Here is a 20,077-nt window from a genome sequence, read left to right as displayed (position 1 = left end):
CCACTCACAAGTATTTTATGCACTTGTAGTTTCAATGATCTTGTGGACTCTTGCACACTCCCCATTACAGAATTCAAAATTCTTCAAAACTGTCAGAAATGAACAGAAATGATGATATCACAAAGAAAAAAGGAAAAATTTTGATGGATCTCGACTTAGCGAAGAGACAATTACAAAGATTTCACTCCACTTGTGTTTCATCTGAAGAAAGTCTGCCAGGTTCAGCCTACTATAAATAGCTAGGCTGTTACAGACCCCATGGTCATTTTACTGATCCCCTACTGACCCTGTTGCCTTTACAGACCTTCTCCCCCCCCCCCACAGACTCTCCCCAGAGTCCCCACAACCCATTATTCATGGAGTCCTTGGGATCCACAGACACCAGCTTGAGAAAGATGGCACAAAGTTGATGTTACTGGTCAGCTATTCTGTTCCTCCAACATGACCCTGCAGTGACTATGTACATATAAACACAACCACTGTGTGGGGCTCACTGGAATGCCAGTACTTCAGATAATTTTACTCCGCATTTAGAGATACAAAGTACTTCAACTTTTCCTCTGTGTTCCAAGAAACTGCTAACAACCTTTTTAAAGCAATACTTTAAATTTAATGTTATTAATGTTTTCTATTTTCATTATTTTCTCATTTCTGTCCAAAAGCTCAAGGAAGCAAGGGCAAAGAAAAGTTTAAGACTGGCCTGGGAGAACTTGGAGAAGGCACGTAAGGTACCATGGAAGAAACAAGCGCAACAGGTAACAAAGACTGTCCCATCAATCAAGTGTGTTTTTTATGAAAAGAACTTGGCCCAGTTTCGTTAATTTACAAATCTGGGCTACCTTATACCTGACCAGTCTGAATCTTTTTCAAATTCATGGATTAATTAGTATCACCCTCCTTGACAATAACTGAAGGCATATCATCCAGCCAGGGTAAGTTTTACTGGCCCATAGCTGATGTTCGATTGATCAAACCTACACCAAAACAGTGAGACCCATTTTACCAAGGGATAAGCAGAATTTTAGTTTTGATGTTTTGCCCTGTTACCTGTTTACTTTCTTTCTTCTCACAAAGGTCACCAACAAAATGCAACAGCTCTTGGCAGAGATGCCCAAAAAGCCACATACGTAAGTAGCCAAAGTGAAAATTGCTAAGTTGTGTAGATTTTTTTGTCCTAATTGCAGACTTGTTCCTTCTATCAGTTAATTGATCCAGCAAGAACAATAGCCTGTTTACTTAAAGTTATAGGATCAAGTCCAGTTTTAGCTCTGGACCAGTTTTAGCTCTTTTAGCTCTGGACCATCTCTTGACCATACATCCATTCATTCACACATCTGTCTATTCATGCTTCCAATCCCATGCAATTATTCAACTGTCCATCCATTCATCTATCCCTCACCATTCTATTCCTTCCAACACAGTCGAGAGTGTATTTCATACCATGAAACTTGATTTGCTGGTAGTTTTATACAAGGAAGCTTTCAACCTATGTTTGCTTGCAACCTGTAGTTGCAATCTGATTTTCTTTGCATGTGAATACTGGTATCAATGCCATGCTATGAACAATCTGCTTCCAAGTTCTTTTGCTACCTTTTATACAATTGGTCACTCTATTCACAATTATAATACTAGACAAGCTGGTCATTTACGTGCGTCTTTTTGTCGTAATTCAAAGAGCATGCAAAGCCTCCGTTATCGATCTATTTCTTTGTGGAACAATATTCCGATCAACTTGAAATCCTATACTTCCGTGGCTTTGTTCAGGCGACAACTAAAAAACTACTATGAAAGCCTTTATTGATTGTATCTGTTGTAAGGGGTGGGCGTTGATGGTGGTGGTGGGGGGTAGTGTTACAGGTCTTATATGTTAAGGTTTTCTATTTTTTTTTGGGGGGGGGTTAGTTCTTTCATAGGTGTTAAGGTTATCTATTTTCTTTGATGGGAGTACTCTATTTGATTGAGCCCAAAAGGGTTTCTTAGTTTACTTCCTTTCACATTTTTTTCTTATTTGCAATTATATTTTCTTGTTCACCTTGTTTTACTATGTGATGAAAACAAAAATAAAAATAATAATAATAAATAAAAATGTGCCTCTGTTTTAGGAGCGCTTACGGAATCTTCACGTCGGAAATGATGAGAAATCAGGACATCGTGAAGCTCGATCAGAAGAACAAAATGAAAGCCGTCGCTGAGAAGTGGAAGAACATCAGCAAGACCGAGAAAAGGAAGTACGAGGCAAAGAAAGACCGGCTCTGGAAAAAACACGAGAAGGATGTAGAAAAATACAAGAAGGTAACTGATATAAATAAAGAAATAATAAGTACCATATATTAAAGTGCTGTTATCATGAAATAAAACATGCTCAAGAGCACTGTACAATAGAATCAATACCTGGAATAGAAAACTACCAAACTTTAGAAAACCTAAACGAAATAACAACAGAAGTAAAAGGTAAAACAATGATATAAGCCAGGGTTATAAACCACAATAAAGACATAAAAATATAAATATACATAAAAATGGGCACAGTAATGTGAATAAAACAATGTAATGTGAATAAGATTAATGCCCATACTCGAGCCTAAAAAGATAAGTTTTCAAATGCTTCTTAAAAGTGTAAATAGATGGGAAACTGATGACGACAAAGAGTCAGTTCATGGATGCATGTGTTCGATTCCCAGATGACATGTTCAATTCCCAGATTGAGGATTGCATGTCCAGTATCATATGTTAGCATGGCAGGGTTCCAACCTGGAAAAAAGTTTTTTTTTGGGGGGGGGGGAGTGGGGAAGGGTTGAGGATTTTTTTGAAATGATCGATATATGACATGGTCGCAGTTGGCTTGAAGGATGGTGTATTCGATTCCCAGATGACATGTTCAATTCCCAGATTGAGGGTTGCATGTCCAGTATCATATGTTAGCATGGCAGGGTTCCAACTTGAAAAAGTTTATTTTTGGGGGAGTGGGGGAGGGTGAGGATTTTTTTGATACATGACATGGTCGCAGTTGGCTTGAAGCGGTCCAGCCATGTCTCATTGTGGGAGCCCTAACCCACTCCATGCTATTGACATTCTGTCACGATGATATTTAAGGTTATTTTCTGATTTGTAAAATTAATTCAGAAGGTTGGAAATTTAAAAACAGGCTGGCAATGTTCATCCACAGAGTTTCTGAACTGTAACCAGCTGTTTTACACACTATTTTTCGCCTACTTTTCTAAAAATGATTTTCGTCATATTTTCTTCAGTCTCTATCTTCCACCGATCAAGAGCTCTTGGAGAAAGTTCTGACAAATCCTATTCCAAAGACCAAACAGAAGGTAAGTAGTAGGGATGCACTGGATATCCGGTCTGGTCGGACTATCCAGCCGGATAGTGAGCAATTACCTGGTTCCAGCTGGATCTTTTTCAAAATCTGGCCTGAATTATACCTTAAAAAGGTGTTGGTATTAACTTAAATCAATGTAAACTATTTCCAAAGATTAATAAAAACATTCAAAGTGAGCAAAAATTAGGTTTAACATGTTTAATGTAATTTTCTCAATGGTCTGACCCACTGTTTCTAAAGATCAACGAAAATAATACAACTACTGTAATAATATGAAGCTATATCTACTTCTTATTAATGATTTTCTTTTGTGTAATGAAAAAATCCGGTTCCTGCCGGATTTTATCCGGCTGGATTTCATGTTCTATCAGGCACAATCCGGTTCCGGCTGGATCCAAAAATTTGGATCCGGTGCATCCCTAGTAAGTAGAACAACAAATCAAAGTGGATAAGGTTTATGAGGTATTTTGCTTTCTGTTGGGAAGATAACATGATGAATAGTTTGAACAAAGTCATATATGGTAGAAGTCACGAAGGTATTACAGGTCATTAGTATTTTCACTATTTTTAGGGTGTTTTCAACTTTCTAAAAAACATAAACAATACACAATTCAGTGGTTCAAATCCCATTCTAGCAAACAAAAACAAACACATTGCTTTCAAAACATGTGAAATAATCTGTTGTCAATTTCAAACCTGTTAGTGACACCTTAACAATGGCCGAACAGAGTTTCTTCGTTAGTTCAACATACAACATTTTATATTTGATCACACCTACCTGGAATTTGAGTAACAATATCTATGACTGGTCCGGGTTTTTGGTTTCAATGATAATTGTATCCAATGCATTCATGATGGCGTGTGTGTGTGCGTGTGCTTGTGTCAGTGCGTTTGTGATGCCCAGCTTGTAAACACGATATCTCAAGAAGGGAAGGTGGGACTAACTTAATACTTAGTGTGTAGAAGTAGCCTATGGTTTTTGGTGGAGGTCAAAGGTCATTTGGGGTCTCGAGGGGTCAAATTGTGAAAACCTTGTAAACACGATATCTCAATACTGGAAGCTTGGGCAGACCTTTAATTTAGTGTGTCGAAGTACCACATTGAGTTAAAGAAGCCTATTGTTTTTTGTGGAGTTCAAAGGTCATTTGGGGTCATCAGAGGTCAAATCGTGACACCCTTGTAAACATGTACACCCTCACTATACGTTACATCAGTTTCATGAAGTAAACTGCTCATGTTACATCATCGAAACCACAATGAATTTTTGCATTCTGTTTTCTTTTCTCCATTTGTTTACAAAAGGTCGCAAAGGCCTCGACTGACACCAAGGACGGAGAATCATCAGAGGATTCAGATTCTGAGGAATCTGAAGAAGAGGAGGAGGATGATGAAGGGAGCAGCGGGGACGATGAGAGTGATGAAGATGGAGAGAAAGGGACGGAGGAGAGTGCGGAAGAGGAAGCTACCGTACAAGAGAAACCGATCAAGCAAGAGCAATCATCGGATGACGGAGCTACTTCCAGTTCCGAATCTTCCAGTGACTCCGATTCAGATGATGATAATTAAAAAAGGTAAACTTGTATGAAGACTGACGATTTTTCAACTTCTCACACACACCGATTAAGTAACATCTTGTTACCCATCGGAAGACTTTGTCAACAACTATAAAACACCATTGAGGAGGATTAGTTGGATTAGAGGATTAGTTGGATTAGACAATTGTGGTGGCAGGATTGTATTTTATGTTGCTCATGAGGATTTTATCTTTGCAAAGTTACTATCAGGCATGAGCTTTTTCCGCGAATTCGCAGAATATCTGTGATTTTTTTTCTACTTCGGGGACAAAAACTATTATCCTAACACACTGTAGCATACGCAAACTGGAGCCTTTACCGCAATTTTTGCAAAGTTCCGTGATTTTTGTTTTACCCTAGGCTCATCCCTGTACTATGTAAAATTCAAAAAAGACAAAGCTTTTGATTTTCTCGAGTCAATACTGATAAGAGTAAGATGTCTTTTTTTTTTCCTCGAATGTGCAAAAGCTTTCTTTGGGCAAAGATTTCCAACTCGGATCAAATATGTCAGATCAAATATTTCACGTGTCATATTATGCCAAGGCTTTGCTATCAGGTGATACTCGGTTGCTGAAATAAAAATGTTGGACATTTCTGACATCTTTAGGTCGATAAACCACATTCTCGTAAGATTTTTTCATGGCAGAAATGTTACATTTTCAAATTTCAAATTTGGTAGTATTTTATAAAAGCTTTGGCAACAAGCAGTGGGAATGAGGTCATCATAGATCACAGCAAATTCAGCTGAAACTGTTCTTTTGTTCATCTTCCTGAATCAGAGCAAATATATAATGTTTGTACAAGCAAGTTGTCTTTTGATGGAATTTCTAAATACGGAAAAAGCCTTGGCAGTGATCAAACATTTCATTTGTATTCAGGGTTCAAGGATAATTCAACAACATTAGTAACTATAGGACATTAGAAGCTTTTGGAAACATTTGCAGTGAGAACATCACAGACCACACATACTGGGACCGACTCCCCTGGAAGAAACAGAGTTTAGGCCAATCAAAGGAGATTACATTTAATCAATCATTCTTGTGTTAGGAACAAGATATTGAGATTGGGTTTTAATCTAACCGCTTGGAGTATTCTTCTTTTCCATGTTAGTCTCATGCTGTCTGCCACAAGCCTATCCTTTTAAACAAGGCAGCTGTACCACACAGATTACTAGAACTGGTTCTGTTGTCCCCTCCTCTCTGCCACAAAGAAAAACATTGTGTCCATAATCCTTGCCAAGATAGTTGAAATCAGTTACTTTTGTTTCTCTCACAGATTTTCAACTTTTCCAGATGGTCGTCGGTTGTGACACAGATGCACCAGTTCCTCAAGTTTGTAATTGAAAAGATTTTTTGTTGTTGAACTTGTTGCAATTTTTTGGGGCTCAATCACTTCATAGTAGCATTTAAGAATAGCTTTTTTTCTACTTAGTTTACTGACCACGTGTACCTCAACATCAGTGTTTAATGTTTCTGTATTGAGTAATATATGCTTATGTTGGTTTTAAACATCAAAAACCAAACAAGAAGATAATATTTAGTATTGTTAGCTTTATGCAGGGACGTCAGCATGTTTTGGTTGCTTCTGAGCAAATATTTTAAAAAAAAAAGCTGTAAGTTTCTTTGTGAGAATTGATTATCATCTAGTCAAAGCAAAAAGTTACTGTTTACCACAAGAAGGATTTAACCTGAAATCAAAACACAAGATGGCTGAAGAAATGTCATGCAAAATCTTACCTGTAAATATGCATGTTTCATAAATTTAAGCATTGTTTCCACAAGAAGGAATTAAAAAAATTGTTGCAAGATATGTAATCTGTTTTTAAAGGTGTGAATGTGTTTGTTATTGTTTTAACATTAGCTAGAATTGTATATGACAGTGTCAGTGAAGTCCTTAAGACTGCGCATTCTGCTTCTACTGTTACCCTATCCCCTCCCCTTCCCATGCAGCTGAGTGGGGGTTCCTACCCCTCCCATTGCCTTGCAGCTGATTTGGGGGGGGGGGGTTGGCATCCAATGTATTTCCATGGTCTACAGAACAATTTATACTGCATTAAGTTTCCAAGTGTTATATTGGGTGAAGGCAGTAATTTTGCAATATTTAATACATTCATTTTGATCTTTTTTTAACATCATGTGTAACATACATTATTTCACTTGTTTCATTAAGATATTTACATCATTATTTTGTAAAACAAAACGAAATCCAACTTTTATTTCCTTCTGGGGGGGGGGGGGGGAAGCGGTGGAGGATGTTTCCAATAATTGTTGTTAATAATGTGGTTACAAATTTTCGATGTCATGGCAAAAATACCACTGACCAGAAATAACTCATGTTTATTTTGCAATGGTATAGTTAAGTTGGCTTTCAGGTTCTCAGCATTAAATAATCATGTTGAGAGAAAAAGCAACAATATCTGCACTATATTCTGATTATTTAGGTACTTTTAAAAATCAGTGAAAGTTTAGACAATACTTGGATAAGTGCTATGATTGTGTAATTTACAGGTTACTGGCTTTTCGGTTGTTTGATGTCGAAGATAAGAGTGTAGTATCAGATGCAGATTTAAGGAGGAATGGGGGTTGTCAACCCCCTCCCCTCCTCTCCCTCCCTCCTATCCATTTTACTTTGTTCTTGGTTAATTTGGGAGTTGGTTATTATGTAAATTTACAGGTTCTGTACAGAACTGTATCTGACCATGTGAATGCTACTTTAAAGTTTTTGTTGGTTTACCATTTCAAATATAAAAAACATATTTCATGCCACATCGTTCCTGAGCCTTATCAAGACAGGTCTTTTGAATTTTTCTTTGTTTTAAAAAGGCTAAAATATCAATTATTTTTAGTATGTTATTATTATGGTAAATGTCATATTTTTGGTCTGTTTTATCATGTGACAAAAGAGACACTGATTTAATCTCTGTAAATCAACTTTTAATGTTTATTTGTTACTGAATAGTTCTGTATATATCCTTGTTAGATTTTTCACTAAAATTGTCATTATTGTCTCGATTTTGGTACTACCGACATTTCTACGTGCTTTAAACCAGCTCACATGCTGATTGAAACGAAATATATCCTACTCAATCATTGGAACTCAACTAATGTCTTAATCTTTATAAATTTATTTTGTGGATTAGCGTCCTTTATATGCGCCAAACTGTCTACGACATGACAGTAGTGAAACCCTCCTATGGGGTAATCCAGAGCTACCCCTCACCCGTTTCCACGCACGCGCAGAGAGAACCCGAGGGGGTACTGTTCAAAGTTAAATGGGGAGAGGTGAAGGCTGAAACTAGATGTCAGCAGATGTTAGCATACGGTACCTTCCAAGTACCATTGTATCCAACCAACACACTTGGTGACCTGAGGCGTCCAGAATAGGTTTCAATTTGCGAGTGAATGGGACATGTCACTGGGACATGTCACTTTGATTTGAGGGAGCACACCAAAACTGAACTTGTGTACATTCTGTCCCACAACAAATTCATGTATATATTTGGATGTTTTCAACAAAGTGGCAAATAATTACTTTATTTTCTTGTAATTCCCAAGCAAAGGTTACTTTCTCATTAGTAATCATTTCTATTTTTATTTCAACAAGACGACATTTTGTAAAAAGGTCACTTTTTCATAGAAAAGAAAGAAAGAGCTATTTTCTCTTTACGAAAGAGGAGGGTTAGGTGGGATAGAATAATGGGCCTCGTAAGCAGTAATATGCTTAACTAAATCATTTAGAAACAACGTAGGTGTATTTAAAATAATCAAGTGAAGACGCGCTGTTTTGTGGGCACTGCCCAAATCTCAGTTCCTCTAATGATTTCTTATGGCTGCCACACTGACTGACATAATGTTAGTGAACGACCTGTCACGTCTACATGGGTACATACAGAATGAGAGTGGGCATGAAGCAAAAATATTGAATTTATGCTAATCAATCATTCCAAACTACGGATTTGACATTTAGTCACATGACTGAATATCAGTATTTTGCAACAAAATGATGAAATACGTTTGGAAAGTCTTATTCTCAGAGCATTTGTCAGTAACCTATATAATTAATTGTAGTGCTCGTCAAAAGCTCGGCAGGGTACTGTTTATGTATGTATGTATATTAGATCCTCCTGCAAGCAGGAACTCGCGATGAAGCCTAATTGGCTTATCAAAGCCGCAAGCTGACAGAAGTCAGTCTATCACATTCATATTTAACGTCCATGATTATGACTTGTTAATTGTCAACAACTCTGTAACTGGACGACATACATTAATCTGGGAGTGACTCGAACCGGGGACCTTATGATTGAAAGGCACCGGTGTTAACCACTGAGCTAACACTCCGTGAGCTAACACTCCGCTAACACTGAGCTAACACTTCGCTAACACTTTATAGGCTTACGTACTGCGTAACTCAAACACAGCATGTCGAACAAATGAACGCGGAAATGAAAGAAAGCCTGAAGCCAGATCAATGACTATCATTATGTGAAAGACTGATAGAGAGAACTGTCGTGAACAACTCCCGCCCAGCTTCTCACTCGTGATCATTCTCACACCACCCTCCACAGCGAGCATCATCGTTCTGTGTGATACACAAAGAGCTGTCGTGAACAATTCCCGCCAAGCCTCTCTCCCCTCCACCCCCCCCCCCTCTTCCCTTAGTTGAATTTCCCAATTGTTCTGATCTCCCGCTTTTTGTGGATTGAAAACTGCAAATCTGCTTACCTTTTTTTGTGTGAAAGTCAAACAAATAAACGTATTGAGCAGAGCCCACGATATATAGAGATATACTGCTCTGGTATTAGTTAGCCATGACTGCCATCTAGTTCAGTGCTTTTAAATTCATTCATCGGAGACCATCGTGTTACATCTAGCTTCCAGTCCTCTCATATATGAACATTTCTGTAAAAATTACAGAATATATTTACTGCCAAGTGTGAGATTTGGTTGACATATCAAGAATCCTTCACTAATTCCGGTTCCTGTAGTGGTACTGTTACAAGGCCCAGCTCGCTAGGGTTACAAACGCTAAAACCCAATGAAAGCAGAGTAGAAAGTAAGAATTGTAAAGTAAATTGTAGCTAACACGCTTCGAGCAAAGCAATATTACCATATGAACAAAATTAACTTACTTAAGAAAGGCATTTCCCCACGCCAAGGCAGCCAAACAGGACAGCTCTGACTATAACAGCTTCTAAATTCAGTCATGACCACCAAGAAGTAAACAATGGAGCAGCGGTGTAATGGAATGTTGATGGATGAAGGTGAATTGTTAGTCAAATGAGGTGAGCATGGTATGAAGTTTACTTAATGTATGAATGGGATAGTAACAGTACTATATATTCCGTCTTTCTAAAGAAATAACAAATAAAAGGAATTCCAACCAATAGACCGGTAGCGTCGCCATGGGGGAATGGGCTACATCTCCCCCAAAAGTATGCGGTTTTGAAGCTGATATAAGTTCTGGAAACGATGACAACCACAAATCTCAATCCCCAGGGATTCGTTTCTTCAACCCGACCAGGGGCCCCGCTGTCACGGTGGCGTTCCCCTAATCCCTCTATGCCGACGAGGCTTCTCGCATCTAAGGCCAGCTTGCACCATTACCCGCATTTTATGCTCCCTAATTATTGCTCACCCCCTCCCCTCCCTCTCCCCTCCCCACTCCCAAATATCTAGCGGTGCCTCTGTAAGGGGCTAGCAAAATTTATGTCCTCGTTGCAGTGTTCCAACGGTGCACTTCTACGGTGAAGCGTTTATCAAATTTGATTGTAATGCTCAGAGGCTCTATAACAAAATTCAAAGTACGATGTTGATCTCCTCTTGTTTTTCATTAAATTGTAACATTGTCATCACTAAGCTATAGGCAAACGTTCTTTCTCCATATGACGTTCAATATATTCGATATGTATTGCAGTTCTAGAGTACTTGTCGATTGACGTAGAGAAAGAAACACTTTCTTCTCCCTTCCGTGAAAATGGTACAGTCACAACAAATAAATGATTTATTTTATGGTGCAAAAATTCATACCCGTCGAACACGAATGATGCATAATTCATAATCGATCATCGCTTCATGCATAATTCATAAGTTCGATCATCGCCTTCTTCCAAACCCTTTTTGGGTGCATTTGCCACAGCCATAATATTAACCAGAGTATAAACTTCATACATTTCACAAAAGCTCTACCAGTAGCATCACACACAATACACCACAAGGTGACTTTTATGTTTCTTCCGTCATTTGGAAGACCATGACAGAGTAAATCATTTAAGTCATTTGTGGTATCAATCAAAAAGTCCAAAGTCTTGGGTTTTGAAATTCCACAGGCCAGTGCTACTGGAAAAACTTTGACTGGTTGCAAGTTCATTACACCACACAGTATTGGCAAAAGGGATGTGTTGGCACTTTTGAACAATGGCAATCCATCAATATTCAGTGGTTTTCAACATGGTCAATAGTAGTGTTTGTTAATGCATAAATTAACATTTGACAATCTAAAAGAGTTCACTCTTTAATCCAAGGTATTTATTCCATGCCAGATTTGATGGTAGAAATGACATTCCTTGGAGAATTTAACAGTGAACGAGCAGTAATAGGGAGACATCTATGACCTGGCTTTTGTAGTACTTTTAGGAGGCCATCAATTGCATTATGCTTAACATGATATCCAACTGCCCAACTAGCAAGGGCGGCTTCAATTGTACACAATTTGGTGCTGTGGTGAGCAGGCGCGTCGCGAGGAATTTGCCAAGGGAGGGGCGAAACTGTAGGCAAATTATCAGAGCCGTAGATACGGCATTGCAAACTATCTAAGCGTAGCGCTACCTTAAGTTGACGCGAAGCGTACAAGAATATTTTGGCTGAAAATGACTCCCAGATCGCTGGACATGGCATTTTCCCAGGCCTTGTAAGTTGCATCTTAGCATTGTCTCTTTGAAATTACTAGCGGTATCATAAAAAACATTAAAACAAATATTAAAAATATGCTCAAGGGGGGGGGCGGCTGCCCCTTTTCGCCCCCCCCCCCTTGGCTACGCGCCTGATAATGTATGCATGCAATGAATAATACAAATTCAGTTGACAGTATCACTTGCTCTTCAAATATGTTGTCATTTGAGTCCAGTGGCGTAGCTACGGGGGGGGGGGCGTGGGGGGGGGGCGACAGCCCCCATGAAAGCTTGTCGCCCCCAGTCGCTCCCACTGGGATTTTTGGTGTCAACAAAAAATTACATGTGCGAAAAATATATCATTGGTCTGCATGGTCTCGAATCTCCATTATGACCACTCGGCATGATCGACCCTTCGACCGCGGACCGGCAGTAGGCTATAGTTGCTGAAAAAACCTGACGTGACATACCGCATAGGCCGAGAAGTCTACAGTAGTCGCACTGTACTGAAAACGCATGTTAACGACCGTCGCATAACATAATTCCTGCTCTACAAGACTACAACACACATAATGTTTACTACTGAATCTGTGTGTTCGACTGTTCGGGCAAACTTTGCCTTTTCACTCTTTTTTAAAATATCCATAATCCCTAACATACAAATAAATACTAATACAAACAGCAAATCAGTATCTTGTAACCAGTGCGCATTAACTGATCAAACAAGCTAGTGAGCAATACTATACCCTTATAGAAAGGTGGTTTCCAGGTACTTGAATGCCAAAGAAGATGTTAAAAGGTAAAAAATGCTGGCATCATACACATGTTTCTCACATCATTGCTCGCGTCATTGCCTCGATACCCTGCTACATTTTCAATCGGGTTTTCACTCCTGGGAGGTACCCTGATGCTCTTAAAACCGCTAGAGAAAAACCAAATTTTCAAGAAAGGAGACAACACTATCGCTGAGAACTACCGGCCAACAGTGGCGGAGCGTCCAAACAGTCAGGGAGCGGATGCCCCCCCCCCCCTGACGCACTCAACTGGACTGCTGGCGCCCTTTTCAGCTTTTTAGCACTTTTCACTTATTCGCGATTATTAACTTTTTTATTGCACTCTCATCTACCTTACCTATTGACATTTGTCACATTTTGTTGGTGTAGTTTACTGACAAAATGCTCTAACGTACGGCGGTATTTAATTTATCGGCACTTAATTCTGTTGTACGAAACTCTTTCCAAGAACTGTACGGGGTTTTCGATCTATTTTTTTCGAAAACATGAGCACTCACAAAGATACTACAAGGATTGTGATGAAGCGCATGTACCCTCAACACCCATATAAACTTCCGACTTGTTACAAATGGCGATGAGACATTTATTCTTCGTTTATCTTCAAATTAGCAAGGCCCGGAAAGGGTCATTTCCGGCGATCTAGGAAATATCTTTACTCAAAAAAATTATGTACACTCCGGGCCAACCTGTGGTGGCCCTCGCTTAGATAGCGTCGAAAGCGTTCCTACAGGCCATTCCCCTGACCAATACCCCTAGCTCCGCCACTGCCGGCCAATCAGTCTATCACCCTAATAATATTTCAGACACGTTCTTTGATGTCAGTTTGACATATAGTTCGGTCATTTCAGTTTGTTACTTGGATGAAAGCCCAGTCAATCTTTTTTTATTTTCCACGCGCAATTTGCAGATTTGTCGAAAAATGTCAATGCCGGTGTCAAACTCACAACAGATATATCATGATATTTCAAAGTATCTTACCAGATTGTTTTTTTTTCTATTTCACTTAACTATTTGATGACCATATCAAAACATGGGATCTCAAAATAAAGGATGTTGAGAAAACTTTAGAGCAGCTTAGAAGGCCTGGGAAGTGTCATTTCCAACGATCTAGGAGGCCTTTTTAGCTAAAAATTTCCGGTACGCTGCGCGCCAACTCATGGTGGGCGCTCCGCTTAGATAGTAACAAGAAAATGTTCAAGCCCCCCAGAAAATGTTCAAGGCCCCCCCAGCCCCCCCCACTGAAAAAGTCCTGGCTACGCCACTGGATTGAACCCTGAATATTATATACTATACTAATGAGTTATTCATTCAAATTGCTATTAGATGTTCCTTTTCCCCGAAAATGACATTTACAATGAGTCAAAAAGAGGGGTTTCTCCCTGAATTTAAGGGTAAATGCAGCCTTTTAGAGGGTTTTCCACAGTATGTAAAAGGGGCAATGAGGTTTTTAACTCAATTGACTTATTGTAAATGTCATTTCAGGGGTTGACACCAAATTTGTGACATGTCATGACCGAGACATACAGTTTTTAAAACATACCTTAACCTCAATCATAAATCAGTTGGGGAAAGATCCCTCTTTCTGACTCACTGTAATGTAACTGTACTGCAATGGGGTTTCAAATCTCATTGCCCCCATATACTTATTGTAGACAAACCTATCAATATTAATGAGTTTGCATTTTACCATTACAAGCAGGAACACATTGAATATTTAATAGATTATGACCGAGAGGCATATTGAAAATCTATTTGATTCAAATCAGTGTTGATACCAAGTTTGACAGCAGGCCAAGGGTCATTTTTTAAGAAAAATGTCACAACACAGCATTTTGAAATGAAAATATATGCACAATATTGAGTTATATTCACTCAAATTCTAGTATTCCAGAAGACCCCAATAGGGTGAAAAAAGTGATGCAACTTGAAGTCAAAGGCTATTGTATTTTTCATGTACATTGCTCCTCAAAATGACTGAAAATTGAGTGAAATTGAATAAAAGTGATTTACAAATGAGTATATCTCAATAATGAACATGTCAATTCACAATTTGAGGCCAAATTTAAAATCTATTACAAAATTAGATATAAGGCATTTGCAGACATTGGGATGTTTCGTTTTCTTTTTGGTAAATTGGATGATTTCACATGGAATGACCCAAAAAAGCTCTGGATGCCTGGTCTATCATTTAAAAATATTAAATTTTAACTTCTGCCACAAAAATGTTTTTGTATTTTGTGCCAGAGATATGGGTGTTTATTACTATACATTTTTCCATCAAAAGGCTCTTCATAAATATGATATGGCATACAATGAATGAAGTACTCACATACCAACACTTGTGGGACAGTTTCTATCCATTAGGCAAAGAAAGTGAAAATACCCTTGTGGGACGGGAGGGCGCTATTGCACTCATTTAGTTTCACTCTTTCACACAACTTGAACATAAGTACATACAATTGTGGAAAAATATTTTTTTTCGTGATTTTTTTTAGAATTTGTCATTTTGTAATTTTTTAGCCAAAAAGCTATTGTGGGACGTTCCACAACCGTATGATACACAGAATATGTCCCACAACGGTATGGAAGTATGTTCCCGGCTGTCCCACAACGGTATGGACTGCAAGTGCACACAATCGTGATTCGCATACACGTAGGCTACTGTATGAACTGGCGACTGTCTTGAGACAACTTTGTTAAAAAATTGTTCAAATGCTTTTTCTTTGCTTATGCGCGCACTTGTTTGTGTATATTTACATCCATAAGTTCGTAAAGCAATACTGCGACCATGGACTGTGATTGCACACGTCTCATTGTAGATGACTCTCCTTCTTTGAAGGTAATGATTACTTAGGTTGATGATCCAAACCTGAAAAGCCACTCGAATAAGTTAGTTTTGACAAGGGTGATCGAAGCTTCGAAGTGATGGTGGGAACTTGCTGTACAGAGTACTGCGATGGCAATGTACGCAGATAAGTACCAGGCGTTTGATTGCTTCAAAACTGCTTCAAAACATTGGTCAGCTTGACCGTTTCTGGTTGACTATTTACTTGAGATGCTTTTAAACTTCAAACTGATACACTCTTTATTTTGAGCATAGACATTGTTTTGAATTTCAAAATTATGACCCTTTGAAACGGTTTATTATGACCCTTTGGCACCGTTTTCAGATAATATAATACGAAAGATATAGGCCTAGTATTCAGTCATGCATGTGAGTATATAGTACAACTGCCACTGTGGATTATAGTTATTGAACACAGAAATTTGTCTTACGTTTATATTATATGGTGCTTTTTTTGTATCATCTTCAAACTGTTCCGGTTTGATTTAACTTCTTTCAATTTACTGAGCAACAGAGTTGTGCGATACATAACCACATACCCTCTACATCCGTGGCATAACACACCGACAAATATATTAACTTTACTCAAACGCGTACCATTGTACATTCTGCTGCTAGACTGGTTTCTTTTTTTAGTGTAGCAAAGTGGACTTGTGAAATGTGGTATGTGTTGAGCGATTCAGTGCATCAGCTGCTAGTTGATATTGTAATGAATCTTATGTATACGGACCCCAGCCGATGAGAAGCGAGGTATGCAAATGATGGCCTTTACCGCGCTGGGAAAAAAATCTCGGCCCCCGGTCGCCCTCCATTACATCCCCCACTCTTTGGAATTTCTAGTCACTGATCATACTGTCAAGGTGAAATGTTGATGACGTCATGCAAGTTCCTTGGGTGGGGGGGGGGCGGGGGTTAATAAGCTAGGCCAGGAAAGTCTATAAAGGCCTATAAAGTGCAGTTTCGAGATACAAACAAAAACATGATAAAATAAAATAAAAACAATAGAAAGAAACTAACAGTTAATTTTTCTTTGATATATTGTCTTCATGTTTGTATTGTTCAACCGATTACATCAAAAATCTTGTTACGACAGGCGTGCCTCCAACATGACACATGGAGTAGTTCCGTTTGATCATCATTATGACCATGAAAACATAAACTAAATTGCAGTCTGTATGCAGCCAATAAAACATCTCACAACCCTTTTCATATGAAGTGGATATTTTCGATGCGATCGTCGACACAAACAATGATGTTTAAGGCAAGAGGGTGAAAGTAGGACGTTAGGGTGAATAAACACAAATGAAACTTTAAGTTGCTGGTGTGCTCGCTCATAATAAGCATTACCGTCAAATATCCAATGTATCGTGGTCGCTTCAAATTTAAAGACTGTATTTAGCTTATAGTTTTGGTACAGAACTAGATAACGTACATGTTTAGGCCCAATACATATTTCACCTACAGTAATACAGGTTTACCGACCATGCATGTATTTTAATCAGAAAAACAAAAAGTCAAAAATTTACTGCATATACAAAAAGATCGAAGACTGAAAGAAATATTAAGCATCGAGTTACTATATTAATAAGGGGTTAATCAACGGTCTAGCATGCGTTACTCACAGGATTAATGCACGATCGGGGGATAATGCAAGCGATGCACGAGGGCGGAGCGTAGCGGAGCCCGAGTGCATCCAGCGATAGCATTAATACCCGGAGTGCATTAATCATGTGAGTAACGCACGCTAGACCGTTGATTAACCCCGTTCATTCATACACTACCATTTGTGTGGGGGGAAAAATCATAAAACAAAACATTTTTGGTTACATATAACCAAAGATTTATTAAAGTGATGCCCCGTAATTTTACCATGCGTTACTCACAGGATTAACCACGGTCAGCTGACCTGAATGGACCAATAGGATTTAGGAATCTTTACTAAGTATGAATGAACGGTAGATTAAAGTAAAACAAAACTGCTTTTTCCATTATTCCGACAACGTACTGCCGAAAATACGTCTTTTACATCACATAAGACATAACCAACTCAGAGCGGCATGCAGAGCGATAACTAAATGTAATTTTAGTATGACAAGTGTGACTTGAGTCAATCTTCTATATACTTGAATCCTTCTCATGGTTTTTATATACTCGTACTTCTGAGCAAAACGGAAAATGAAGTTTATAGCAAGTACGCCTCGTACCCGACGATGCGACGACACATTGTACTCAAGAGTTTGTACTCGCACAAAACATTGATGTCCTCTACAAATTTTGTAGAAGATTTCAAAAAGCCATGATATTTCGTTATTCCTGGCTTCAATATCATTTTTGTTGTAAGAATGTAACATAAAATTTTTGTTGAATTTTGATAACCCAAAAAAAACCCCCGCTAATTTCCGGTTAAAACGTGCAGAATACCCCAAAACCATATAGAATGATGTCGAATAACCCACTCAGCAGAAACTCGAGGATTTTGTGACATTTTCTTGGTCACAGTCACGATGCTTTGAGATTAAAATGATTACGGTATAGGCCTACACTTCTATTTTGAGTTTTTATGTCGTAAAATTTCGTTTTGCCATGCATGAGTAGACAGACCCTTAGCCAAGGGGGGGGGGGGCGAAGGGGGCGACCGGCCCCCTCCTTAAACATATTTTTTTTATGATATCGCTAGTAATTTCAAAATAGAAAATGCTTAGATACAACTTACAGAGCCTGCAGGGAAGTGCCATTTCTTTGGAGGCATTTTCGGCCAAAATTTTCTTGTACGCTTCGCGCCAACTCATGCTGCCGCTACGTACAGATAGTTTGCCTACAGGCTACGCCCCTCCCTTGGTAAATTCCTCGCTACTCACCTGTGAGCAGATCAATGTTTACAATATATATGTGAGATTTAATTTCTCTCTAATAAAATTACCGTCATTTAAATCTAAATGTGTGTTCTACAATCCAAGTTATTATAAAGTATATACACGTTCCCTGTGAAATGAATGCTTCCATCAATTTCATGCCTGTGATGTCTAATCTAGATTTCCATATGTAGTTTCGTCACGCTACAGTGTCGTCATAGTTCCTATCTTTATCTCCGTCGTTTCCTATCGGCTTTCCCTTTCTGGAAGTAAAAACATAAAGGGTTGTACGGATCATGTTGAAACTCAATTAGTTTCGTTAGGCAACATAATATTAACTACATTTTATTAATGACTATTTTTATTATTAGGTCTAATTTAAACTTGTTTTGCTTTGCTTTATATACGTTTTCTCCTGCATCACTTTTATGGATTACCTGCCCTGCATGCCAGTTGTTAAAGCAGCATTTTGCGTCCTTTTCTATGATATTTCTCAACCTCACTGACTCCACTATGCCATAACGACATACATAACTAGCTTATCTATTTAAATCTTACTTCAGTTGGTGGCATAAAAGTCGAAAAATTTGCAACTTTCAACTTTGTTTTTCTCCAAGATATTTTCCGTTGGGATCCCAATTAACCTCGCCCATAATATGAATATTTAAACACTACGAACGTCATTGACCAATACGTAATCCAACACGAAGCTTGATTTGTGTACATTCTATATGGCAGTTGTACCAGGGAGTTCCATAACAACTCCCTGGTTGTGCCAACGCAAAGTCTTGAATCTATTTTTAGCAACGGCTCATTGCTAAACCTGCATCTCTGATTGGTTGAATTCAAACTAGTGGGTTTGGGGTACTGTATGCGATTAATTTTAAATGTGGAATTTTGTCGTGGATACTTTTCTCATTCTCTGCAAATATTTTTAATTACTCGCCAATTAACGATGTTGGCAGGGAAAAACTTGGCTGATATCTTAGTTTGCTGTTTTGTGATTGATATATGTAAAAAACTCGATGGACATGTCAAAAAAATAGAAGACGGCGACCAAACGCAAAATGCTGCTTTAAATTAAGAAAAGGCACCATCATTAGATCTGGTATTGAACTTTGCCGATTCGATAATGGAGTGACCGGGTTTTCTCTGTTATTTGAATAACTTCTCATCGGTCGTGTGAAGCTTATCAACCTTGCTCATGTAATTTAAGGAGATAAACCGTTTTAGTTGGGTGTTGTACTACATAATCCCAGAAATCTAAAAAAAATCAGTGTTATTTGACCTCATGATATGGAATTATTATAAAGGGTAGCACTCAAATGATTTTTGGTGTTTTAGTTTTCATTTTTACGAAACAATTCAACTGTTAATGCATCATTCGGCTGCATGGTACTTCTTGTTTTCAGTTTGTTGCTACGTAAGGATCGCTTTATCCGATAAAAGCAAAAGCTGAGGAGAAGCACAATTCTAAATGTTAATAATTTTACAAATTATATGAACAGCTGAAAACTCCTCGGGCTCGACTATAGTTGGATGATAGCTCAGTAGGTAGAGCGCTGGCTTTGCAATCCGGAGGTCTCTGGTTCGAATCCCGTCATAACCCTAAATGCCTTTGCTCTTTTGCCAATACTCCAAATTGTTAGTCACTATGCACCCAGTTGAACCATAGCCTAGGACAGTGGCGGAGCTATGGGGTATTGGTCAAGGGGGGGGGGTGAGAATGGTCTGTAGGGGCGCTTTCGACACTATCTAAGCGGAGCGCCACCACTGGTTGGCGCGGAGCATCCGCCCC

General features: G+C 38.7%; 1 protein-coding gene across 2 annotated transcripts in view; it reads left to right on the top strand.

Annotated features, from left to right (window-relative positions):
* The window catches only part of LOC139984529 (nucleolar transcription factor 1-like), a 32,408-nt gene extending 24,411 nt beyond the window's left edge, over positions 1–7,997 (top strand). The window contains exons 16-21 of one of the 2 annotated variants that reach the window (XM_071998445.1): positions 663–755; positions 1,075–1,127; positions 2,103–2,292; positions 3,249–3,320; positions 4,631–4,899; positions 6,178–7,997. In XM_071998445.1, the coding sequence (XP_071854546.1) occupies positions 663–755; positions 1,075–1,127; positions 2,103–2,292; positions 3,249–3,320; positions 4,631–4,894 (672 nt within the window). In that variant the 3' untranslated portion in view covers positions 4,895–4,899; positions 6,178–7,997. Of the gene's footprint in view, positions 1–662; positions 756–1,074; positions 1,128–2,102; positions 2,293–3,248; positions 3,321–4,630; positions 4,900–6,175 lie in introns of both variants that reach the window. The other variant, XM_071998444.1, reaches the window with a different exon arrangement.
* Positions 7,998–20,077: the final 12,080 nt, after the last annotated feature.

Source organism: Apostichopus japonicus, chromosome 17, assembly GCF_037975245.1.
Source record: "Apostichopus japonicus isolate 1M-3 chromosome 17, ASM3797524v1, whole genome shotgun sequence".
In the NCBI taxonomy this organism is placed as follows: domain Eukaryota; kingdom Metazoa; phylum Echinodermata; class Holothuroidea; order Aspidochirotida; family Stichopodidae; genus Apostichopus; species Apostichopus japonicus.
The sequence above is the reverse complement of the archived record's forward strand: the minus strand, read 5'-3'. Positions and strand labels throughout refer to the sequence as shown.